The 26,816-nt window shown below is 41.4% G+C and overlaps 1 protein-coding gene across 19 annotated transcripts in view; it reads right to left on the bottom strand.

Moving 5' to 3' along the window:
• The window catches only part of PRR16 (proline rich 16), a 197,471-nt gene that overhangs the window by 24,830 nt on the left and 145,825 nt on the right, over positions 1-26,816 (bottom strand). For 3 of the 19 annotated variants that reach the window (XR_014787699.1, XR_014787697.1, XR_014787698.1), the window contains exon 3: positions 8,874-16,221. The exons of 1 other annotated variant lie outside the window; for it this stretch is intronic. Coding sequence is in view for 1 of the 18 variants with exons in the window: in XM_084833941.1 (XP_084690067.1) it covers positions 10,311-10,367 (57 nt within the window). In the remaining 17 variants the exon portion in view is untranslated. Of the gene's footprint in view, positions 1-1,459; positions 16,222-26,816 lie in introns of those variants that run through there. 15 more of the 19 variants (XR_014787701.1, XR_014787712.1, XR_014787711.1 and 12 more) reach the window with 11 other exon arrangements.

Genomic DNA, 26,816 nt, shown 5'->3' with positions numbered 1-26,816 from the left:
ACCAATTTCGGGGGGGCGAATGCGTTGGCATTCGGCCTCCCGGACATTCGTGGAGAAATTCTCTGACATCCCTACCAGGATCTTGGATTTCAATAAAATGCTAAGCAAACAATTTCTGGTTTGTATAGTCACTTGCTCAATAAGAGAAGCCATGCAGGAAAGTTAAGTCTCAAAAGCTTGGAACAACTTAAATGGAATGAATTCTGAACATCTTCCACTGAGGTACCTCCCTCCCCCCTGCCCCTTCTGCAAATCTTGTCTTATGGCATTCGTGTATTTAAAAAGTGGATACTTCATCCACAGTACATTTCCATTCAAATCTCACTCAGAAGGGTAGAAATGTATTTTTAACAGGTAGATTTTTCCCAAAATGACTTCATTGCCAAATCTACATTGGTACAATCAAAGACAGCTGTCATCAATAGCTTGGAGTCTATTAATTTCGATGAGATATGAGGATATCGCATTACAAATTGTAATTTACAATAGAAATAAATTGTAGGGAAACTCCAACAGGATGGAAATTTTGGCTTGGAAAAGGAGGGCTTCTTATTTCTACAGCACTTAATATGTAATGATTGTTCTTCAAATATGCATCTTAAAGAACATGATTATGTGGGTGTTTCCATCTACAAGTAAGTGAGCAGGATAGGGCTCAGTGACCATTGTGATAATATAATGACAGACTCTTTGGTATTATCCTGCTGTTGTAATGAAAACAGCAGCCTTTCACAAATACAGCAGTGTGCATTGACAATGTGAACAATCAACCAACAACAAAAAGCAATTGAGTAGCTGTAATTTGGTTTTAGGACAGTTGTTATCAGTATGCTGACAACATCCAGCTCTTTTTCTCCTTTCCATTTTATTCCAGAGAAGCTGTGGTACTCCTGAATCAATGTCTGAGATCAAAGAAGGACTGAATGTAGACTAATAAACTGGAGCTTAATCCAAACAAAAAGCCATGTTAGTAGGAAGGATTACTGATTTTAGAGTAGGAGCACAGCCTGCTCTTGATGTGGTTGTGCAGCCTCTAAAGAAGTAGGTATGTAGTGTGGAAGTGTTCCTGGATGCAGGTTTGCTACTGGGTAAGCAGGAGGCTTTGCCTAGATGCCTTTTGCTCAGCTTTAAAAAGTGCACTTGCTATGGCCTTTCCTGAAGAAGGTTGCTCTTGCCACAGTTACACATGCTCTGGTTACTTCCAGCTTAAATGCCTTTCAGGGATGGACAGACTCACCTCTGTCTGGTTTCACTGGGTGCTCGCTGAGGCACTGCCACCGCCTGCCCCTGCTCACTGTGCAAGTTACTGGAGTGCCCAATGGGCTGACTGTCCTCTTAGTGAGCCGCCATTTTGTGTAAAAATGGTGGCTCAGGGTTTTTCCGATATGTAATATTACATAAATGGCAGCTGTAAAGGGGCCATTTACACAACGTTACGGGTGTAAATGGACCATTAACACCTGTAATGTTGCATAAATGGCCCCTTTATGGCTACCATTTATGTAACATTACATATCCAGAAAATGTTGAACCACCATTTTTTATGCAAAATAGCAGCTTGCTAAGGGGACATGTGGCCACCAGGCACTCGCAGACCACGCAGGCACTCGGTGAGCGGTTCTGGTAAGTGGCGGTGGCTCAGCAAATGGGGTCCAGAAGGCCAAGTAGGGGGGAGTCTGTTGGACTCCTCCCCATTTTCGGACTCCAGCAACATCCCTAATGACTTTAACATGCTCTACATGGATGGAGCTGCCCTAGAAAAGTGTACAGAAATGGCAATTGTTAAAAAATCAAACAAAATTCAGCACTTTGACATCTGACAGGAGCCTGGTTCTTTGCACTGCACCAATTTAGAACAGTTACACTGGCTCCCAGTTTGTTTTGGGGCTGAATTCAAGGTGCTGGTTCTTGCCAAATGGTTAGGGACCAGGATTTTTGAAGAATTATCTCCTCTAGAGTTACCAGAGAACTGATTCTAGTTTTAAAGGTGTCATTGTTTTATACTGTTACCATGGCTAAAAGTGATGCTATGGAATAATAAAGCATAGAAAGGCAGCAATGAAATTAGAGAAAATTGGGTGTGATAGGGCACTACTGGAGATGACTAGTCACACTTTATCCCATGCAATATATTTCTTTGACTATAATTTATATAATCAAGTTGCTGAGATAGTTAATTTCTCTCAAGATTATTAAAAGAGCAAGAACTGGTTAATTATGCATTCATTATCATTTTTAGAAACATTTTTCTTATTGCTGTAATTGGTTAGCTTTAACCAGTTACAGATTGTCTCTGCTTCATTAAAAGCTATTCTGGTTTAAGTGCCATTTTTTTGTGTTTAATGATTATACATCAGAGCCAGTATATCAAAGATTAAAATAACAAGTCCTTTGTTGAACATACATTTCTAATGTATCTTTCTAATGTAATACTTATGAGTTTATATTATTCATTGCTCCAATTCAATGAAAGCTGGGAGAGACAGTGAACTCAAGATACCACTGAAGCCAAGAGAAGAGATAGTTTAAGTGGGAACAAAAGTAGATGCATTTCCCTATCTTTAATTACTCCTACTCAATTTCAACTTTGCTGTATTGAGACAGCAATGTGTACTCAAATAGTTGACCAAAAGTTCAGGTTGAACAGCAAATACAAACCCCCTTTCTCCCAACACTGCAACAGCTGGATAATTTGCTGTCCCTACTGTTGTGCGAGTAAGCCACAGACTGTAGATACTGCAGGTTCCAAATTTGGATGGATGACCATCAACGGGAGAGCAAAGGGGGAGTTGATTTTTCTGGACCTCTCAGCAGATTTTGATAGCATCAACCACAGTATCTTTCTGAAAGATACGTGAACAGTGCTTTGGTGGTTCTATTTCTATTTGCTTAAGTGATTTCAGAAGGTGAGACTGGGGAACTACTATCTGACCCATGTATTTGTGATATGGAGTTCCACAGGCTTCTTTCTTGTCTGCCATGCTCCATGAAACTACTGATGTTGTCTGAAGATCTGGGGCACTCTGTTCTCTCTCTTGTTTTCATCCTCTCCAGGTGTGGCTGTAGATGACCTGAACAGATGTCTGCAACTGGTAATGGGCTAAATTTGGGGCAATAAACTGAAACTCAATCCACATAAGACAGAGGTACTGTTGGTGGGGGAATACAGTTGGCTAAGGAGTAGGGATTCAGCCTATTCTTGATGAGGCTACATACTCCTCTAAAGGACTGGTTGAGCAGTTTGGACACTGCTTTATGGATTACTGCTCAGGTAACTTCTATGGCTTATACCATTTTTTATCAACTTAGGCTGGCCCACTAAAGATGGTCATTCTTGAAAAAAAACAAGACCAGGTCACAGGCTTACATGCTTTGATTAAAATCTAGATTACTGCAATGCACTCTACCTGGGACTGTCCAGAAATTCCAATTGGTTTAATATATAGCAGCAAGGCTGCTGACCCATCCTGGTACTAGGTAACACAACTCAATAGTTCATAAGTTATTTTGCTGGCTACCAATTTGTTTCCTGGAAAGATTTGAAGTGCTAGTTTTTACCTACAAAGATCTAGAGGAGAAGTGTCTGCGGGATGTGATGGACTGCCAGCTCCCATATGTATCTGTTTCCATATGATTATTAAGTTATTCTTTTTAAAAACAGAAAACTACTTTATTTGAAGATTTTTCAGTTATATAAGGGCCTTACATTTACTAACATTTAATTAACCACTCATTTAAACATAACCATCCATTTTCATGTATGTATTTTCTTTTCACACAATATATTACAAATTTGTATCACTGTCCCCAACATCTTTTAAACTTCATTTATTTTTTTAAAATGTTCAGTGTGATCATCACAATATAAGGATCTTCTTCAGAGTCCCTGCCCAGAGTGCCCCCATCTTTTCAACTGTGGCACCTTGTCTCTGAAATTCCTGTGTGTTATTCACTCACCAAGGTCTCTGTTTGTTTTTAAGGTGTCAGATAAGGCCATCTTTATTTACACTGGGTTAGATCCAGAGTTATGCACAGCAGAATTCCATGAACTGGATGATCCTAATGGACATAAGGGGTGATAGATTTTAACTGATCCCTCCCCCCCCCCAATCTGGTCTTGGTGGCTGGGGGACACTCCAGAATATTGAGGGATGTGACACTGTAGGCTGTGGGGGGGGGGAGCAATTGACAAAGATAACCACCCCACCCCCTTCTTCCAGCAGGGAGCCTCTACAGGATTCTAGTTCCACTGCCAACAACTTTTATCACATAATCCACCAAGACAACTTTTGTGTTTGGGCTGACTAAAACTACAATAAATAAAACGATAAATAAGGGGCACTTCCATTCATTGTGGGACAACTTCGGATCCAACACACTGGCTTTTAATGGTGCTTTGAGCTGAAAAGAACTGAGCAGCAATTTGTTTTATTTCTTTTACATTTTATGATGGATTTTGTATGTTATTGTTTCTATATGAGAATACATGTCGGAGGGACTGTGGCTCAGTGGCAGAGTATCTGCTTTGCATGCAGAAGGTCCCAGGTTTGATCCACAGCATCTTCAAGAAGAGTTGGGAAAATTCCTGCCTGAAACCCTGGAGAACCGCTGCCAGTCAATGTCAACAATACTGGGCCAGATGGACCAAGGTCTGACTCAGTATAGGGCAGCTTCCTATGATCCTATTATTATTATTATATTTATTTATATCCCGCCTTTTTTCCCAATACTGATCCTAGAACCATCTTGAGAACCTTTGAGAGGTGGTATATAAACATTTTTACTACTACTACTATAGTCCCGAATGTCAAATGCAGGGAACCATGGTTATCATACCATGCACTGATATGTGTGGATGGCTGTGGTACAGCAAATGGATGCTCTCCCTGCATTCTAGCAAAACATCAGTGCCCATTTTGAACAGAGACAGCAATGTCTCTATACTTCCTCCAAGACTTGGAGGAACATGCACATTTTTGTATGTTCACTGTGAAATATAATGATGTATGCTGCTAAGGCAACTGGAAGATAGCTGTGGGTGGTAGTATTAACATGATATATTAATAAAGAAATGATATTCCTGATAACAAACATGTTTAAAGTTCCTTTATAGAAAACAATTCTGGGCCCATGTATCTCTTGGCAACCACAAGAGCTGATTCTTTCATGCTGGTATAAAATACTTTTAACTGACCTATATTCAAGATGAATGCAACGTGTCATCAGTTACCATCATCAACAACCAGTTCTTATAACAAAGGAACAGTGTAATGTCCAAAATATTTCACAAATTCCACCTTTTGTCAAAGGGTTTAATGATTTAGGCTGCAATCCTATACACACCTACATGGGAGTAAACCTCACTGAACACAATGGAACTTACTGTTGAATAAACATGCATTGGATTGAGATGCTAGGAAATTATACAGACGGGCATTGAAATATTATATGCACAAACACAAATATGATGTAATAACTTCCTGTATAAAATCAGTTGCATCAGATTGTGAAATCAGATTCCATCTGAAGTTTTTATAAAAAATGTTTTTATTGTTGCTAGAAATGTTTTCCTCAGGATCCATTTCAATTATGTTTTTTCTAAAGAATCAACTAAAAGCAAGTTCCTTAAATTACTGCCAGCAACAGGGAATAGTCTAGGCCTGCCAGAGTGAAAGACGGCAAGCTACAAAAAAGAAAAAGATAACATGTAATTCTCTCTCTCTCTCTCTCTCTCTCTCTCTCTCTCTCACTCGCTCTCTCTCTCTCTGAAAGCATGCATTAAATCCTTCTAACATACCAAATATTCAGCACTGATGTATAACCTATAAGAGACTATTGTCCCTTTGAGGCAAGGCAGGCAGGCACATTTGCATTAGCCACATATCCCATGCATACCGTGACATGTACAGTACAGTCTTGCTGCCCTTGAAAAAAATATGAGGAACAATCCTGGTGCTTACCACTGGTGCTGGCATTGAAATCGTGAGAGTTGTAGTCAAAACATCTGGGGGGTACCAGGCTGAGGAGGCTGGTTTAGAGCATAAGTTTCACTTGGCTAATCTAAATACTGGAATGGACATGTGGAGTGTGTAACAAGACTAGACTATATATCCCAATCAAGTCATCCCAATTTATATTCACAAGAATCCTGTGAAGTTAATCCATTCTCTCAGTTTCTCCAATACACACACACACACACACTATATATATATATATATATATATATATATATGAAAGAAAGAGAGAGAGAGAGAGAGAGAACACTGTGCAAAAGTCTTAGGCCACCACCAACTTTGTTGTTTTAGCAAAGTTTTAATGACCATCTATAATTATTTTTCGGTCTCCGTATTAAGATACAAACAGAAAATACAGGAAATATGTACAGGCAAAAGTCAGTATTTAGTGTGACCTCCCTTGGCTCTAAGCACATCTTGAACTCTTTTGGGGAGACTATCCTGAAGTTTTCTGAAGTAATCTGGTATATTATACTAGGCATCTTTCAGCACTTCCCAGAGTTCTTCTTTAGATGTAGGTTGCCTTTTATTTCTTTCTCTGTCCAGGTGATCCCATACTGCCTCTATAATATTCAAGTCTGGACTCTGTGGAGGCCAGTCCATGACTGTCAGTGTTTTATCAGCTGTTTTCCTAACTAAATATGATTTCACTGCATTAGCAGTGTGCTTGGGATTATTATCATGCTGAAAAATGAAACCATTCCCAATCTGGCGCTTTCCAGAAGGAATGGCATGATGAATTAAAACCTGTCTGTACTTTTCAGCATTCATGATCCCATCAATACAGACAAGATCACCAACACTACTGGAAGAAATGCAGCCCCAAACCAGGGCAGATCCTCCACCATGTTTCACTGAAGGCTGCAAGCACTCATTCGTCCATCTCTCTCCAACTCTTCTTCTCACATATTGTTGATGATTGGACCCCAAAATTTCAAACTTGGATTCATCACTCCATAATACTCTTTTCCACTGATCTTCATTCCAATCTTTGTGAGCTTTAACATATCTTAGCCTTTTCACCCTGTTCCCCTTCTGCAAAAGTGGTTTCTTGGCTGCTACCCTTCCATGAAGACCATTCCTGGCCAGGCGCCTGCTGTTACTCTAGTGTAAGGGGAGGTCACACTAAATACTTGCCACTTTAGCCTGTGGAAGCTGTTTTTTCTGTTTTTTTCTAATGTTGAATACTGCATACAAATTTCCTGTATTTTCTGGTTGTATTCTAATGAAGAGACTGAGAAATAATTATATATGGTCATTATACCATTGCTAAAACAACAAATCTAATGGTGGCCTAAGACTTTTGCACAGTACTGCATACAAATTTCCTGTATTTTCTGGTTGTATTCTAATGAACAGACTGAGAAATAATTATATATGGTCATTATACCATTGCTAAAACAACAAATCTAACGGTGGCCTAAGACTTTTGCACAGTACTGTGTGTGTGTGTGTATACACACACACACACACACACTCCCATTAGACTTGCCAACCTGAATGGAAAAGCTTTTTTGGAAGCTAGATTTGATCTTTCTTCCTGCATCATCTGTTATTCTAAATTAAATTCTGATGGTTGTCGAAAAGTTAATAAATTGTTACACTGGGAGGAAGCAAAGATGACAATAAGGAAATGTACTGTAATAATCACCAGGTACTACGTATGTACTCAGACATAGTGAATACTTCCATGAATCAAGAGGATAGTATGGATTTTAAACAGAAACGCTCATACAAAAAGTAGTTATTTCCAAATGCAGAAATACGTAGTGCTCCATTTTCACTGGATAGGGACATAGGAAGCTGCTTTATAATGAGCCAGAGCATTGGTACATCTAGCCCAGTATTGTCAACACTGACTGGCAACGGCGCTCCAAGGTTTCAGGCAGGATTCTTTCCTAGCCCTACCTGGAGATGCCAGGAAGCGAAACTTGGACCTTCTGCATGCAATAGATGTGCTTTTCCACTGAGAGGTGAAACAAACAAACAAAAACATGCATGTCAACCTGTCTGGCTATATTAACAAAAAAGGGATCTAGCCAATATGACAGAATATAAATCATGTAGACCTGATATAGTTGGTTTGCAAAAACCATTATTATGAAGCTTTTGTGTTACAAGACTTGCTGCACACAAGTGCTGAGAACGAAAGATATGGGTTGTTGTGCCTGTGAAACATGAACTGTGATATTATGCCTGTGTTAGTGGCAAATGTGCTGCCACTAACCTCTAGGATTCCATGTGCCAATATCATGTATTTTCACCAGAAGCAACTAATGTCGGGGGGGGGGGGGAATAAAACGAATAGGAAGTATTGGTCATCTGAGAATGTATGTAAAATGATGTTTAGACCAGCTGCTAAAAGCCTCCTCCATTCGTGCAAGATGACTTGACCTTGGGACGTAATGAAAACCAAATTGCACATAACTTTAAATTACTACAAGAAGGGTTTTAACTTAGGAAGCAATCAGACTGGAGCCCTTATGTAATTTTAAGCTATTTGCATTGCTACTTGCCTAAAGCACCTGATCTATCTCTTCTAGCTCATCCAGTATTAAAATCTGCATGCTCTCATCTAGTCTCAACATTTTATGTGCTATTACTTGGACTACCTAATCATATATATGCATTTCAGTTTCTCCAAGGGGAACTGGGTTTGTATATAAAATGTATGCTGTGATTATGGATGTACTACAAAATATTGCGTTAGGAATGAATTTACAACAATTTATATTCTTACAATCTGCCCACCCACCCACCCACAAGATGTGTTTCAATGTGATCAGCTGAACATGTGTAGTAATGAAGTCTTAGTATTAAGCCCCCCAAAGTCAGCAGCTCACAACATTTTTTACTTACCTGCATTATACTCATAAAAATCTCTTGAGCCAGAGCTTACAGTACAGGCAGTCTGACCCAGGCAGGATTCTTCCTGGCCCTTGCGTTTACCACCTGTCTCCAGACTATTTCCTGCCAAAATATTGTTTTAAATTAAAGGATACTTTATGATGGGTTGCTGTTGGACCCAGCAAGGGCTCAGCTAGGCTAAAGAGGCACCTCTCCTACCCAGCAGGTATATCTGTACAACATGCACATGCAGCCAGCCTCTTCTGCCACCATTTCTGGGTGCCCCAGGAAACCTGCTCAGTAGGCAGCTGGAGCTGCTGCTCTTGCTGATGGTGGTGGCACTGGTGTGAAAGAGGAGCAGCCATGGCAGAAACTGATAAACATGGCAAACCATGCATGATTGTGGCACCATTTGGCATCCTCCTTCATACTTAACAACCTCCAGTACAAACATGACCCAGCACTAAAAGCCCCTCATCAGTATCTTCTTCCTCGGCAGGGTCTCCCCTCTCTCATACACACATTTAAACACAACCTGATTTTGGGTGCAGATGCGAGCACTCACACAAACATGGCAGCCCCCACCCATGCAAGTGAACATGCTAGTTTCTTCTAGAATGCTCTGTCCCTCCTTTACCAGCCCTCTCAGCTTCTGTACAGGCTGGGAGGACATGAAGCTTCTTCTTCCATGGCCAGCATGGAAACACAGCAGAATAGTGAAGAAGGGACCCGGCAACCTGCTCCTTCTTCACCAGCCTGCTCACTTGGTTAAATGGCACAGAACTCCATGTACACACCTGTGTGGAATTCCAAGTACCATTGGTGAGCAGGTGAATATTTAGATACAAGTCTGTACTAAAGTTCTGGAAAATGTTTGAAAAAGGAACGCTAAATAAGGACAGGATGGCCACTGTCAGTCAGCTTTATCAGGCATCCAGCAGCTAACCCATCAGGGTGAACAAGAGAGAAAGACAGGAAGCTGGGCCACTTCATTGGGAGACCAGCCATTTTTGGCTCTTCCTCTCTTTGAAGTGTTACCATTCCAGAGAGTCATGATAATAAGACCAACAATGTATGGCTGCATTACAGCTGATCATTATACAACCCTTATAACTTTAAGAATTCATTTTCCTGAATGGGTGCCTGAGCTTTCTTGTTTTCCTTTTTCCTCCCAATGCCTTTTCCCATTTGTGTTGTGTCTTTTTAGATTGTAATCCTGAGAGCAGGGACTGCCTTGTTTTTACTGATCTGTAAGCCACTCTGGGAGCCTTGCTGACTGAAGAGTGGGGTATAAATGTGTTAAATAAATAAATAAAATAACAAGAACAACAACCCAACAACAAGCTCTTTTTGGTTTAATACATGAAATCACATTAAGTTATATATTCTGATCACCTGTGTCCTTGTAAGTTTCCCCTGTATCTTGCAGGCTTGGTGACCAAAATTCAGTCAGCCCATGAAGCTTCGGAATGAATGCTCGTAGCTTTTATTAGCAAATGCAAGAACCTAATGTAAAAAGAGAAACAGCTGAAAAAATTTGATGCTATTCAGCAGCCATTATTGAACTGCTTTGCTCAGTATGGTTTGATGTTTCTTATTGCAAAGCTGCCCTTCATCACCCTGTTCTTTAGCTTCTTATCCTACTTCTGCCTTTGAATCACTCACTGAAGATTATTCGCTAGTTTTCAGTATAATTTACTGAAGTCTTTGCTGTCCTGGAGGAAGGAACAGTGGATGAATCAAGTTCATTCATACCCTGCTGGTAGAATGTATACACGCTTTTGAGTGACAAAGGATTTTTCATGAAGGAGACTGGAAAGATAGCAGTTTTTCACCTACACGGAGACCAAAGTTTGTGTTATGCCTGTTTGTTCGTCACTTAATTGAGACATTTTTCAGTTCAAGCACATGTTGCACACACACCAAGCAGAAAGAGGGTTATAGATGGTTCATTAAGGATGTGTTCTCATAATACTTACCTAGGAGTAAGTTCAATTGAACTGAATTGGGCTTACTTCTGAGAAGGTCTGTATAGGATTACACAGTAAGATACAGAGAGATCTTTATCTGACTCACTTTACTTTCTATATAAGTAACTAATATTGTGTTGATCCACACATAGTCATGCTTAGAGTAGACCCACTGAAATCAATAAGACTTAAGTTAGTCATGACTAAATTAAGTCCCACTGATTTTAATGGGTTACTCTAAGCATGGCTAAGTCTAGATCCAAACCAATATCTTACTCTACCCAGCATAGAAATCAGTATCAAATTATTATCAAACTATCCCCAGATATTCAGAAATCATATACAAAATAGTAAGTTCTACCAATCGTTTAAGACCATTTAACAAATAATGCAAGGCTGGTTAAAAAGAAGAACTGCCTTCAGCAACTTAAACTTACAGCTTCCACTCGATACATTGTTTGCTACTGTTCTAAGCCATAAAGTTCAAATTGCCCAGTTGACCTATTTCATGGGTGCTTGAAGAGAGAGAACCTCGAGTATCTGACTGCTATTACCAGTGAACAGTGCCAGCTCCAGGTTTTTGATGGGCCTGTGGCAAGGCACCTCAACAGCCCCGATCCCTCAGTAAGCCTACTCTCTTGTTGCCATTGTCACTAGCTGCTATTGCTTCTCATTTTTTTCATCACTGCTACCACTTGCTTGTTTGATGGGCAAAGAGCCAGTGAGCAAGCCGGCAGGAATATTTTCACCACCGCTATTTTCTCGGCCAGAGCGAGAGGTAGGTGAACAAGCAGGTTGCAGTGGTGAAAAGCAAGTCCAGGGGAATAAGAACATAAGAAGAGTCATGATGGATCAGACCAAGGGTCCATCTAGTCCAGCATTCTGTTCACACAGTGGCCAACCAGCTGCCCATGGGAAACCCACAAACAGGACATGAGTGCAATAGCACCTTCCCACCCATGTTCCCCAGCAACTGGTGCACATAGGCATACTGCCTCTGATACTAGAGGTAGCATATAGCCATCAGGACTAGTAGCTATTGATAGCCTTATCCTCCATGACGTTGTCCAATCCCCTTTTAAAGCCATCCAAATTGGTGGCCATTACTACATCTTGTGGAGGTAAATTCCATTATTTTAATATGCACTGTATGAAGAGGTACTTCTTTTTATCAGTCCTGAATCTACCCCCAATCAGCTTCATGGGATGACCCCGGGTCCTAGTATTATGAGAGAGGGAGAAAAATGTCTCTATCCACATTCTCCACACTATGCATAATTTTGTACACCTCAATTATGTCACCTTACTCACCTTTTTTCTAAGCTAAACAATCCCGGAGGTTGTAACCTTTCCTCATAGGGAGGATCTTGTCAGTAGGCCCCTGATGGGGTGTGGGCCCTTGGCAGGTGCCTGACCTTGCCCACCCTTGATGCTGGCCCTGCCCCTGCCAATGAAATGCATTGCTTGTGGGAGCTAGGTGTTCAGATCATATTACAGCAGGGGATAGGGCCTCTGGGATTTCCTCCACAGGGAAACACATATATGGTATTGTCATTGCTGGTTTTTAAGAGAACTTTGAAGATGTTTTTATTCTGCTCTGAGTTTGGATGATATGTTGTGCTTGGGATGTGTGTATGTATGTGTTTTTGGCTATTGCTGGTTTTAATGCAATGCCGAAATGTGTTGGTTATTATATATTGGTTATTTTAATGATGCTTTCATGTGTCTGAAACTTTCTGTAAACCATGTTGTAAGGGCAATATGTTCTGAAAGGTCAGTTATAAATCCTTAAATAAATACCATATTTGCTGCTCCAGACTTCGTGGGTATGTATTTTTGTGTTGTTGCAATCTCTTTCACAAAACCTCTCACTATCTTTGCAAAGTAAATTCTATAAATGATATTACCCACCAATTAGCATTATTTTGAGACTATAAGTAAATATCAGAAGTGAACAACCCAAGTCTTATACTTCAGTGTTTCAGAAAGTATTTATTTTATAAAACTTCTGATGCTAATCTGTTCTAGCTTGCTGGTAAACATATTCCATTTATAATATGCTTAGCCATTTCCTTTTAGTTGTAACATTCTCTAGGCCAATGTACCACCATTATGTACTGCCCCTCCTTCTTGCTTTAATTAAGAGCACAAACCTATGCATGTTTGGACAGAAAAAAGTATTACAACCACCAGCATTAATTTTTTTATCTAAACATATATAGGATTGTACACTAGATGTATTGAAATTACTGTGTTTCTTGTGAGTGCAATTTCCCAGTATTCAGTTTAGTCTACCATTTTGTAATAGTATGTTCTGTTTTCCTGATTAAAAAAGTATCTCTTGAAGGTTTTATTACTTTAGCATTATGTTTTCACTCGTCTACCTTATTTAATGTTCCAGAACTTGTCCATCTCCATTCTATCAACACAGTCTGTAATTTGGTCTTGTCAGGCAAGGTCAGCGAAAACAGTATGAAATCAAGTTCTAAAACCATTGCATCTTTCTAGCAGCCGGTATCTTGTTTCCAGATTAGCAGAAGCTTACAGCAGTTATCTTCACTGTTTTCCAAGATCTTCACTCCCACCCCCAGAAAAACACATCGTATTTTCTTTAGGGAACTACACTGGAGTTTTCAATGTCCCTTTATAATGGGAATTCTTTTTGGAAATACCTAAACAACCATTTAGGGCTTGCAAAACCAGTACTTCAGGGTAGGCACCATCTGCCACCACATTATGCAAGATTCTTCCTCATAAGTTAGATACATGTTGAATTAGCCCCTGATAGGCTATTGGATTCCTCTAGATGGATCTACATTTATAGCGAACATTGTCTCTCAGTGCGCAAACCAAAGACGTGATCTGTGGAAAAGCTCTTAGAAATGGAGTGGGGAGGGAATTTCCCATGTCCTATAGTAAACCAACAGCAAACCTGTTTACAGTTAAGTAGCTTTCAACCAGCTGCTAAAGTATTGTACAAATTATATATTTTCCTTTTCCTCAGGAATCTCAGTGTTTATATGAGCTTTTCATTCTCTCCCTTCCCCAAACCATCCCTTCCTCTTTTGTACTCCAGTGAAAGGTCAGATGCACGGAACACTAGCATGAAACAGCAGAAGCTGGCAGGCATAAGTGACTGAGTTAGAATTTGCTTCCCTGAATACCTTTCTACATGAATTCAGAAAAACAAGGTTTACCGCAGCAAACAGTGACTCTTACAGTCACTAAATGGATGCAAACCAGGCAGAACTGGGTTGAATGAAAAAACTGTGGGGTGGGCTCCACAGTCACTCGCTTGCTGAAAGGACTTGGAAGAATCTATTTGTAGTTGACCTTTTCAAGGAATCCTGTTCCGTTAGATTCCCACCCACTGTAGGGATGCACATGTTACCATGAGTTGGAGGAAGTGTTTAAAAAATCAACCACCCCAATGAGCGTTATGAGACGAAGTGACCTAACTGTGACTAACCTGGCAGTTCTAGAACTGCAGAAACGCAGATTCAAGCTCCACATCTAGCATGGGTTTATTAGGGAGCCCAGGGAAAAGCATGAGCACTTTCTCTCATAATGATTTCCTTATCTGTAAAATGAAAATAGTGGTTTACCTTACAATATTATCACAAATTGTAATTGTAATTATTCCCAAGATTATTATGATTTTTTTCAAATGAAAAAAGCCAAATAAAAATAGCAACACAGTATTTCATCCTGCTTAAAAGTTCTTGAGGAATACATCATTTAGGAAGAATATTCTATTATCACTTTCTTTTTCCCCACCCCAAACAAGTTAATAATAGATTGCCTGCAGAAATCAATAATCCAGAGAATTTGATACTACCTTTGTAAAAAGAAGAAGCTATAATTCACATCATGTTAAATATGATAAAGTTACATTTTATTGGAATTTAGAGGACTACTGAATTATATTATTGGTTTTAAAAGCTTTAAATGTTGCATCAGGTATCTTTGAGCAGAGAGGTAATTTAATTGCTATAAACAAATAAACAAACATCAATGTTCAGTGTGTTAGAGGGAAAGAAATGACAATTTCATTATAAACAAACGTTTAAAATCCACAGATGTAACAGGTATGCTTCCGAGTTACAAGCCAATTAAACACCATCATCACAACAGAAAAAGGAAGCTTCATATTGCCTTTTAATTGTGCAGGTAGACAAATGCATCCAGTGAGCCACAACTGGGACACTTTTCTGTAAAGAAACTGGCTAATGAGAGCACCCATAAAATACACTGGAGGAATCAACATACCTTAATAAATATTTGGTTTTCATAGTCAATAAGGAGTGGGACTCCTCTAGCAGCCTTATAAATAAACGTTCATGTAGGGGTTATCCCCTCCCCTACTTGCTTCCCTGGGCTCCCTCACTCAGCCTTGCTCCATGAGTCCAACCCAGCTTGCTTCCCCTGGTACTTTTCTGCCTACCCCTCACATTTACACGCGCACACACACAAGTAAGGGCCAAACTACCTGTTACGATAATCACATAGCATGGAGCTGACTCTGATAGTTTCATTTATTCTAGTGTAACTGTGCACCGCCCCAATTTGGATCAGGGCAAGAGTGTTCTGGAGGGGAAAAAACCTTTCCACCCACCTGTTCCCTCCCCAAAATAACCAGTGGGGGGTGGGTGTTAAAAAAGAAGAACAAGGAAGTCTCTATTGGAGACTGTTCTCCATTGTGGGAACAGAATGCTGAACTAGATAGGCCTTTGCTCTAATCCAGAATGGCTTTTCTTATGTTCTTAAGAACTCTTATATTGAATGTCAATACTAAGAAAATCTGTCCTGTCCTTTGAATATCATGCTAAAAACTGATTTCTGGACCAACCTTACTGTGTTCAATGGCTAGAAGTATAGGGACTGCATTTTTACAGGTCTGTTGTGTGGGTTAATGCCACTGCACCTACATATAAGGATGCTTAATGCAGCTTGCAGTCAGCTGCTATAGTATAATTACCATTTAATTGTAGTGCATTCTATATAGGTCAGTCTATATAGGTCAGTCTTTAGTTTATGTCTAGTCTAGGGACAGGCAACATGGTCCCCACAGGCACCAATGTGCCCCCCGACAATTTCTTGGTGCCCATCAAGGTGCCTCTCCCTCCCCACATTAAAACAACAACAACAAATTTTCTTACTGGCAGCTGGGATTGCTGTGGAATAGGTTTCTCTTGATGCTGAAAATTGGGTTCAAAGCAGTTCTTTAGAGTGTTGGGGGCTCAGATCCTATCTCCGCCTTGTACTCAGTCTTTTGGGCTGGTTGGTTGTCCTTTGCCATGGTCCCATAGTAGCTATTTTGTGAGGTGCCCAGGACAGTTTCTCAAATTGCAAAATGTGTCCATGGCCCAAAAAGGTTGTCTACTGCTGGTCTATGTAAATGAATAAATGGACATACATCAGAAAAGGCAGAAACGAATGGGAGAACATTTTGATCTACCAGGACATTCTGTTAATAACCTTAAACTGGCCATGAACAAAGGAACTGCAAAGGGAAACTCCAACATGAAACCACTGAATTACAACTTATCAAGAGGTTCAGTTATATCACCTGAAACCCAGATTGAGATAACATGTTTTTATCCCACTAGCGGTGTTAATTAGCTTACCAATAAAATGATTCTTCTGTTGTCATTAACAGTGTTTTGTGAATGGTTACTCTAATGATTTTACATACATTACATACAATAACATAATTGTCACAGTCTGTACATTGTGCATATCATTTCCCTCTCACCTCACCATTCACAAGTCCACCCACCCCCGACCATGTCTATATGTACCTGCCAACTTGTGATAACACACATGTATCTGATAAAGTGGACTCTGAAGCCATAGTAAATGTGTTAGTCATTAAGTCCCACAATACTCTCTGTTGATCATACTAATTATTATTTAGATTTTTTACATGTCTTTCTCTAAATCATAAAAACTAAGGCAGGATGCAAATTAATACCCATAAAACAAAAATCACAATGCAAGGGATGATCTTTAAGTGCATGGAGTTCAGAATATCCACAGAAAAGGCTGTCCACAAATATCATTATTAACATCTTGCACTTCTGATTGACCACCTAGAGCCCCTTACAAAGGAAATATACACTGCAATAAAAGGAATAAAAAGAAACTAGCAACCTCTGAGAAATGAGAAAATCAATACAGCATGATTAATTTTGTCCAAATCCTATTAAACTGAATGCATTTTAATAAGAATCAAAGCCCAAATGCACATATATATCACATATATTGCCTGTTTTACTCCATTAGATCTTGTTCAGATCTTGTCAGTGACAAATGATCTAATGAAATACTCGACCACTTTGGCTGCTGTCAGATATAATATCCAACTTCTTAAGTCCTCTTTATATCTCAACAGGATACCAGTTTTTAATACGATTTTGACCAAACTATCATTCATGAGCCTCTTCCAATTTACATTGTAATATGCCCAATGACTTATTTACAGCAAAAAAAACCCAGCTGCAACACTATCCTGCATATGGCTTTACCAAACCTAGAAATAATGTTAAAGGATGAACAAGCATCATATATAAAGCTATTTACATTTTTAAATGATTTCTGAGTTGTAACCATGTAGTCATTATCTATGGACAGAACATGCCTTGCTATTTACTGACCATATGGAAACACCATGAACATATCACAGTATTTATTGTATAATACAGGGTGTTTCAAAATGATGGACTCAATTTCAAAGCAGTATATTTCACGATGGCAACATGCTACAATTACACCAAAAGTTACAAATGGTTTAATGAGTTATCAAGGTTTACTAACCATTTTATAAATGCTCTATGTGCCCTCCACCTGCTGTACGGACAATATCGAGATGATAGTTGAATTCACCCCAAACGCCTCTCAAAGTGTCTTCTTCCACTGAAGTCACCGCTGCCATGATTCTGTTTTTGAGGTCATCCAGATTAGATGCTAATGGTGGCACAAAAACAGGTTCTTTGACGTATTCCCACAAGAAAAAGTCACAGGGTGTAATGTCTGGAGATCTTGGGGGCCAAGAGTGTAGCGCCAAGTCTTGGGGTCCCGTGCGGCCTATCCAACGCTGAGGTAGTGTGTCATTTAGAAAACGTCGAACCTGCAGGTGCCAATGTGGTGCTGCTGTGTGTGTGCTGGGAGAGGCATATAGCAGTAATCATTTGAAACTCTATGCCCCACCCTTTCAAGTGGTAAGAGTTTCATTCATGGGCGGTTCATGGTTGCAGAGATATAGCGATTTCAAATCGGGTCCATCTTTTTGAAACACCCTGTATATGCCTTAACGTTTAAATATACCTTCATAACTGAGAAATGGATTTTTCTCAACTACCACTGACAAAGAGTGTATGGTAAATGCAGACGTTTATGGGAGCCAGTAATATTAAAGGAAAAAAATGTGGCCAGAGCACTGGAGCCAGGTAGTAGAAATAACAAAAATAAGCAAATCAAAAGAGAAAAAGAGGTCAAATTATTCAAAGGTTAAATTTCTTTTTTTGAAGAAAGATTTAGGAATGCTATTTCTTAAACAAAGATCATTCTACACCATAAATTAACAATTGACATATCTGTTCTAACATGATCGATTATCTAATTTGGTGATATAGCATATTTCATCTATTACCCACACTGACTTATTTGACTAGTTCAATTTCCACTTGATCATGACTCATCAGAAGGCAAGCATACTAGTCAACCATTAAGACAGCAATCCTATGGCCACTAGACAGTGGCTAGACGGCCATAGGATATCTTGTTTTTCAGGAACCAACCTTGGATCCTGTGCTCCGAGGTCAGTTCCTGAAAAACCAACCTCCCCCAACTTCCACGCTGCCTCCAAGGCAGCACACAACAGCCCCATCTGCCGTGCTTGCAAGACAAGTGCAGAGCAGCCAAAAAGGGGCATGGCTGGGGGTCATTCTAGGGTGGGGACGGTGTAGCTGCATGTACGAAACATCCAACGTGTCGTACTGCAGCCTCCTTCCCTGCTCTGTGCTCCTGCGGCTAGACAGCCACAATTGGCTGTCTAGCCAAAAGCGCAGGGCAGGAGAAGCGCAGAGGGAACGATCCCCTCCGTGCTTCTCCTGCCCTGCTTAGGATAGGTGGTTGACTCTGAGTTCAGAGGTGGCCGCCTATCTTGATACGATTGCGCCCTAAGTGGATCAACCATACATTAAGTGAATCAAAAAGAAGTTAAAACAAATCTGACAAATGCAATCTTGCTTAGAACATGTACTTAAAAGATACTATACAAAAACACTATAGCATCAATATAAGTGAAATAGCAGAAATACCACATGCTTTTTTCATTATCCAAAATAAGCTAAAAATAGAAGCTGGCTTTTATTTTCTATTTTTCACTAGAAATAAAGAACTTCTATTGCCTGAAGCTAGAGCAGCAAGTGGTGATATCTTTGTTTCATTAAATGTACACAAATAGTTAGGGATGGTGGAGAATTTCTCCCCGAAACTTCGGGGGGGCCGAGCACCAACATGTTCGGCCCCCCGAACAAATTTCGGGGAGAAATTCTCCGCACCCCCCCGCACCCCGCACCCCCCCCCCCCGGGACGGGACTTACCTTTGCCGAATGGCCCTCCCGGAGGCGGGTCCGGCTGGCGGTTTGGTGGGTGTTCATCCGGGGCTGCCGCCGCCGCCATTCCAATCAAAGAAAAAAAACACGCCCCTGTGATAGGCTACGTGACGATTAACGTAGCGTATCACGGCTAGATTTGCATCTATTTGCATTGCCCTTATTTTCGCCGTAGTCTACGTAAAGATTTACGTAGACTAAAGCGACCAAATAAGGAATACAGAACTGTCAAGTAATTTTTTGTTGCCATGAACACAAGGACAATAAAAGGTAAAATCAAAAAGTAGTTAAACTGAGGCCTAGAAGATTAAGAGGAAAGTGTTTGATGTAAAAGATTTTTCCTTCACTTCAGTTCCCAGTCAAGTTAGCAATACACACAATGCCCTGGTTCACACTAGGGATGGACGAAAGGGACTTAACTTGTCCTGCAGCTTGCTTCACGGTGGGGGGGAGGCGCTTTGGTTCTCCCCCCAAAGTTCAGGCGAGGGGGGGAGGCGCCCCGCCTCGCCCGGCCGAAATTCAGGCCGGGGAGGAGCGCCCCGTCTACCCGGCCGCGAAAAAAAAGGTAAAAAAACCCAAACACACCTGTGATAGGCTACGTAACGATTTACGTAGCCTATCACAGCTAGATTTCCAAAGTCAGCCGTGATAGGCTACGTAAATTGTCATGTAGCCTATCACGGGTGACTGTGGAAAAAAAAAAGTGAGTATGCAAATGGCGGCACCCATGGGGCACCGCCATTTGCATTCCTTAGTTTGGCATGTCTAGTCTACGTAAAGACTTACGTAGACTACGGCGAAAATAAGGGAACGCTATTTGTGTTGCCCTTATTTTCGCCGTAGTCTACGTAAATCTTTACATAGACTAGACGTGCCAAACTAAGGAACGCAAATGGCGGCGCCCCATGGGTGCCGCCATTTGCGTACGTGTTTTTTTTTCCCCAAAGTCACCCGTGATAGGCTACGTGACGATTTACGTAGCCTATCACGGCTGACTTTGCAGATCTAGCCGTGATAGGCTACGTTAATCGTCACGTAGCCTATCACGGGGGCGTGTTGTTTTTTTAAAAAAAACCTTCTGAGTTCGCGGCCGGGCGAGGCGAGGTGCCTCCTCCCCGGCCTGAATTTCAGCCAGGCGAGGTGGGAAGCCTCCCCCCCTGGCCTGAACTTTGCGGGGGGAGCAGCGAAGCGCCTCCCCCCCACCGCGCACAAGCTTCGAGGACAGGTAAGTGACTTTCGTCCACCCCTACAAATAGTAGGTAAAGGTGTCCCCAACCAGTCGTGTCCAACTCTAGGGTGCGGTGCTCATCCCTGTTTCTAAGCCGAAGAGCCAGCGCTGTCCGAAGACGCTTCCGGGGTCATGTGGCCGGCATGACTGAATACCGAAGTGCACGGAAAGCTGTTACCTTTCCCGCCGAGGCGGTACCTATTCATCTACTTGCAATTTCTTGCTTTCGAACTGCTAGGTTGGCAGAAGATGGGACTGAAGACCGGAGCTCACTCTGTCATGCAGCACTCGGGTCTCGAACTGCTGACCTGCCGACCTTCCAGTCTGCAGTTCAGCGTCTTAACCACTAAGCCACTGCGGCCCCACACAAATAGTAAGCTGAACATTAATTGAGTGTATGTTTCTACTAGCGTTCCAAGATACCATTTTAATACAAGTTTTCCCTTTCACCATGTTCCATCATAGAATAAATCTTTCAAATTGTCAAACAAAAAGTGGTTTAAGAAAACAAAGACCCCAGTGCAACAAACCACAACTGAAGCCATATTCTCAAGTGATGGGATGCTTACAACCCAAGGAAGTTATAGTAGCAGTATCACAGGTTCAAGTAACAAGTGCCAGGATTATATGGTCTTGAACTGCATGAAGTCAATCTTTGCACATTTTGGCAATGCAAGAACATCCAAGAGTTGGGTGAACTGTGATGAAGTGCTAAAGTTATATGTAAATAATTGAGTGCTAGAAGACGTATGTGTATGTCAATGTATGTATGAAGCGGCATTCTTTTGCCCAGTATGCATCAGTTTATACCAAAGTTGAATTGAAGTGTTTGGCCCAAAGTTTTTGACATTTGTGGAGATGAACTGAAAATGCCCCTCCCAATTTGATTTGATCGCGGGGGCGGGGGAGTTCAAAGGCCTCTCACAGGGGTTGTCTTACCCTTTCAATACAAGTTGCCGAAGGGACGGAGTTCCTAACTTTTCTTTATTTATGGGGAGAGGGGGAAACAGGCTTTCTGCCACTTCGAGCAATAGGTGATGTTCTAACCACCTCAACAGAAGGGCCTACAAGAACAATGCCAGTATTTGGCACAGCTTTACTTTATAACTATTTACAATGAATCTCATTGCCATTTTGTTGCTATTCACCAGGCTTAGAGTGATCATTTTGGAGCTTTTCACAGTTTGCTTGGGTTTTCACCGATAAGACAGAAAGATGTTGCAGCAGCTATGTAAACAGGGAGGAGGAAGGGGAAAGGAAACTTGTGAGAGGGGGTGTAGTAGGCCTTCTTTAAAACATCTCAGGAGAGAATAACAGACACAATGACCATTATTTTGCATTTGGAGTTGTAAACCCATCTTCATTTAGTAAAACAACAACAACAACAACAACAACCTGATCTCCTAGACTGAGCATGCTCAGTGAGCACAGAATGCTGCTTGATGCGGGAGAATTGGAATAGAGTAGCTGGCTGAGTGGACTCCTAAATAGAAGCACTCCACACTACAGCATTTTATTGAAGGTCCCACTTGTTATTTATAATATAAAATGAGTTCACATTTTCAAAAGCTTTGCAAATGTTTACCAAGTTAGATATTTATTATATTCAGATAGAATTAGACCTGTGCTCCTCTATTGGTCATTTTGTTTCTTCTGTTAGCTACGTGTTGGTTATGATAATAATCAGAAGAAGATTACTGAAAAGTTGAGGCAGCAACTAAAATTCAGTTACTATAATGTATGTGACAGGAATATGTGAGATTATCTGTGGATGCTTAACGGTCTTTCTCATACTGAAATTAACTCTTTTGTACACTTTCAAACACTGGATTGAAATTAGGAATGAAATGTTGGTTTTCAGAGAAGAAACTTGACTTAATATTCCTTTCAAAATGTCAGCATATTTAAAAATAACAATTTGGCACAGACTTCCTCACTTCTGCATTTCTGTGCTTGCAATAGAATAGAATAGAATAGAATAGAATAGAATAGAATAGAATAGAATAGAATAGAATGCAGTTCCAATCATGCCTCAAGTCTATGCCTTCCACATTTTGGTTTTCCCCTGACAAAACACTACACTATTTATTATTGTGGCTTTCTTGCTGCTGGCTCTGGCCAAATGGCTTTTGTGTCCATTAACACAATATGTTATGAAACATCATTCAGTGATGCAACTTCATCTCATACAGGCAGGGCAAGTCTAGTGATGAGGTTTGCATTATGCTGGAGGTATATTTTGAATTGCAGCTTTCACTGGCATTTCTCTTCAAATAAAATATTTCCTGTGCTTTCATAAGGTTAAACCAATTACCTTAATGTTTACTTCCACAAAGCTAACAGCCATTCAGTCCCTTCATCTTGTTGTCAACTACAAATGGCAGGTCTAAAATGTCAGTGACATTCCTAGGTTCAACTATACCTTCTGTTCTCCTACTATATAATTATACCTTTTATTAATGCAACAACCTGTTTCCATTCTCTAGGGAAATAAGAAGTATATGAACACAGCAAGCAATCCTATGCTCTAATAAATAAGCACACATGGCAGCTTTTGTATCCACAGCAGTGCAGCTTGCTAAAAATTTGTTCTCAACAATGTATGCTGCCTCCAGACATTTCCAGTAATGAAAATGTAGCGTGTATCTAGTGGTTATGTGACACAAAAAAAGTAAACAGCTACGAGATCACCCCTCACCCTCCTTTACTGCTGCTTGAGAGGTAAATAGCAGCTTTCCAGTGTTTCAGCATGCTGGGTATAAGACAAATTGGTTATTAAATTGTAGAGGCATGTTCTGTGATTGTGAAAGTTTTATTCATTTGTGAACTCTTGGTATGTTTAACTTCAGATTCAGCAAGGAATTCCAGTATGAATTGTCTACAGTAGTTACAAAGCAAAAAACCCAAGCAAACACTGGAAACGTATGGCTGGTTCCCAAGCAGCCTCAGGGTCAAAAAAAGCACCCGACGAATAACCTTTACATTTTAAGAATCTGTTCTACCTTTTCTGCAATACAGAATGTGTTGTGGGGAATATTCTGTAGAGTTTGCCAACCATATCATTTCCTAGAACCAACCAAGCAGATTCTGTCCCTGACAATTTGGCACAAGTTCAGCATCCCTGGCAGTGATGTGAAAATTACTTGCATGCGTCTGATGGAGCTTCAGTATTCAAAAAATGCAAGCTGTGTTAGGCACTTTCCAAATGGAGATGCTAGACAGCATCAGCATTCATGCTAAGGAAAGAGCAGGTGCTGTGCCTTTACTTCTTTTGTGTGGTGGACTGTAGAGCTGACTGACCATATGTGATGTACTAATTATATCTTGCAAAACCAGTAGCAGCACTGGATTTAGATCACCCACAGGATCCAGATGTAGCTGGCAGACCTGAAGTATTTCTCCCAATTTTTGTCCTAAGTACTGTGACACTACTGGGATCCATATTGTTGTTATTATTATGCATTATTTATATAGCTTCTTCAGTGTGCATGGCACTTTATGGAGTAGAAAGTCCCTGCCCCAAGGAACTTACAATCTAAAATTTGACACAAGAAGGGAAGTGGAGGCAGGGGTAAACAAGGAAGCAAACATGCACTTGTTTCAGTTCCACATGCTCCCCATACCCAAAGAATCTAACCCTTATTCCTAATCTTCAACACATGCCCGCACTCACCAAAAGAGGTCCCAGGACCTACTCTAATGTTGCATATGTTCTTCTCTCCAGGTATCACTTATCCAAGCCTTGCTCCTGGTTCTGGAGCAGGTAACCTCTGTCCCACATCCAGGACAAAAATGGGTCTGAATAAGGGGCAATGCAAGAATCATAGCTTGATGCTACTGAAAGAGGTGGAAGAATTGATGAAGCACAAGTTTGGGGGTAGGGATGGGCAGCCCCCCCCTGGCTCCAGCAGTTAGGGGGGGGAGAAGAGGATAGGTGCCTCTTTCTTCCCTCTGTCCCCACCTGTTATAGAGGCGGCAGCAAGGGACAAGCTGGTCGTTTTCCATTAGGCCAGGAAAACTTATGGAAAATGACCAGCCTCTCCCATGCCACTGCCGCTGTTGAAAGGAAGGGGAAAAGAGGAGAGGCACTGCCTTCTTCCCCTCTCCTTGCTGAGGAAGCGGGCGCCTGAGCTCTTGCCCGACTCAGCATGTCACAAGTTGGGCAAGAGCTCAGGTCCATGAGCTGGTGTCCAAGGGGCCAAACTGGCAACTTCTTGCAGGGCTTTGAGCCCCAACCAGATGCTCGCGCCATCCCTACATTATATAAAGTATAAAACCATTCACATAATGAGACAGAACAAAACACACACAGCAACAACGTATATCTAAACAATTCAAAACAATCAGCAAGAGACAATCAAAGAGACTCCTTATATGCTGCCAAATGCCTGAGAGATGAGGGCAGTTTTAACCTGGCACCGAAAAGATGACAATGTTGCCAGGTGGGCCTCATCGGGGATTATTCCATAAATGGGGGGCCACCATCAAGAAGACCCTCTCCCTTGTTGCTTCCCTCCGAGCCTCTCTCAGAGGAGACTCTCAGAGGAGGGCCTTAGATGCAGAGCCTAGTGTATGGGTCAGTTCATGCCGGGAGAGGTGTTCCATCAGGTACTGTGGTCCCGAGCCATGTAAAGCTTTATAGGTAAAAAAACCTAGCACTTTGAACTGAGCTTGGAAAAATATAGGCAGCCAGTGCTAGTGGGCCAGAATTGGTCTTATATGTTTGGACCTTCTGGTCTCCATTATCAGTCTGGCTGCTGCATTTTGCACAAGCTGCAGCTTCTGAACCATCTTCAAAGGCAGCCCCATGTACAGCGCATTGTAGTAATCTAATCTGGACATTACGAGAACACAGACAACTGAAGCCAGGTTATCCCTGTCCAGATAGGGCATTGCTGGGCCACCAACCGAAGTTGATAGAAGGCACCCCATGCCACTGAGGTTACTTGAGCCTCAAGTGACAAAGATGGCTCCAAGAGGACCCCAAGCTACGATCCTGCTCCTTCAGAGGGAGTGCAACCCCATCCAGAATAGGTTGAGCACCCTCCACCCGGTCAGGAGAACCACCCACCAACAGCATCTCAGTCTTGTCTGGATTGAGTTTCAGTTTATTACGCCTCATCCAGTCCATTGTCACAGCCAAGCACCAGTTTAGCACTTCCATAGCCTCTCCTGAAGAAGATGAAAAGGAGAAATAGAAGCTGCGTGTAATCAGCATACTGATGACAATGCACTTCAGCACTCCAGATGACCGCACTCAATGGTTCCATGCAGAAGTTATATAGCATGGGAGACAAAACCAAGCCCTGTGGAACCCCATGGTTATCATGGCTATGGTTTGTTGGGCTAACTCTCCACATATTCAGAGCACATCAAAAGAGGTTTACATGTGAGCATAGAATGGCAAGGGTGTGACTGCTGGGTGTGGTGGCAGAGGGCAGGGCTGAATCAGTTTCCTGATTCAGACATCATGATAACAACCCAAGAATGGTTGTTAACTGAAAGTGGAAGTGGTGTGAGTGGTCTGTCTCCCACACAAACCTATTAGATGTTGGCAATTCCTGGGTTAAATAAACCAGGAATTGCTGTTACGTACAAACTGTGTCACAGAGTTGACGAAACCATGGGTTGTCTTTACATCCAAACCCAGAACCATGGGTTGTCTCTGGTTTGTCTCCACTTCATCCACATGGAACTGAGACAGTTCTTAGGAGTGGTTTTAAGACTGAGACGCTTCCCCCCCGCCCCGCTTTGGTTTCACTTGCCCTTTCCTGAATTAGCCCTGCTGCTGAAGTCTGTCTGGCAACAACAGCCAGTCTCCCCTGCTCTTGAAAGAAGTTCAACACCCTTGCTGTACACGTTGAAAGAATGCATGAAGTTCAGGGGGGGGGCATTCTGGCCAGCCCCACCCTCTGTCACCACACCCAGCAGTCACACTGTCAGGAGCGCCCTAGCTGCCTCTTGCAGTCCCCACCAATAGCCAACTCAGAACACAGATGATGAGGAATTCTTTCCGACACTTTATTCCTTTATTACTTTATGACTCTTTCAGAATACTAGTCGCTAACGCCAAAGCAAGGAACAGCACTGGGGAAAGATAGCAGAGTAGCCTAAGCTCCAGGTAAGGCAGTTCGTCCCC

This window comes from Heloderma suspectum, chromosome 2, assembly GCF_057233095.1.
Source record: "Heloderma suspectum isolate Gila_16-S chromosome 2, 16-S_ref, whole genome shotgun sequence".
Lineage (NCBI taxonomy): Eukaryota > Metazoa > Chordata > Lepidosauria > Squamata > Helodermatidae > Heloderma > Heloderma suspectum.
Note: the sequence above shows the minus strand (reverse complement) of the source record. Positions and strands in the feature narration are given on the sequence as shown.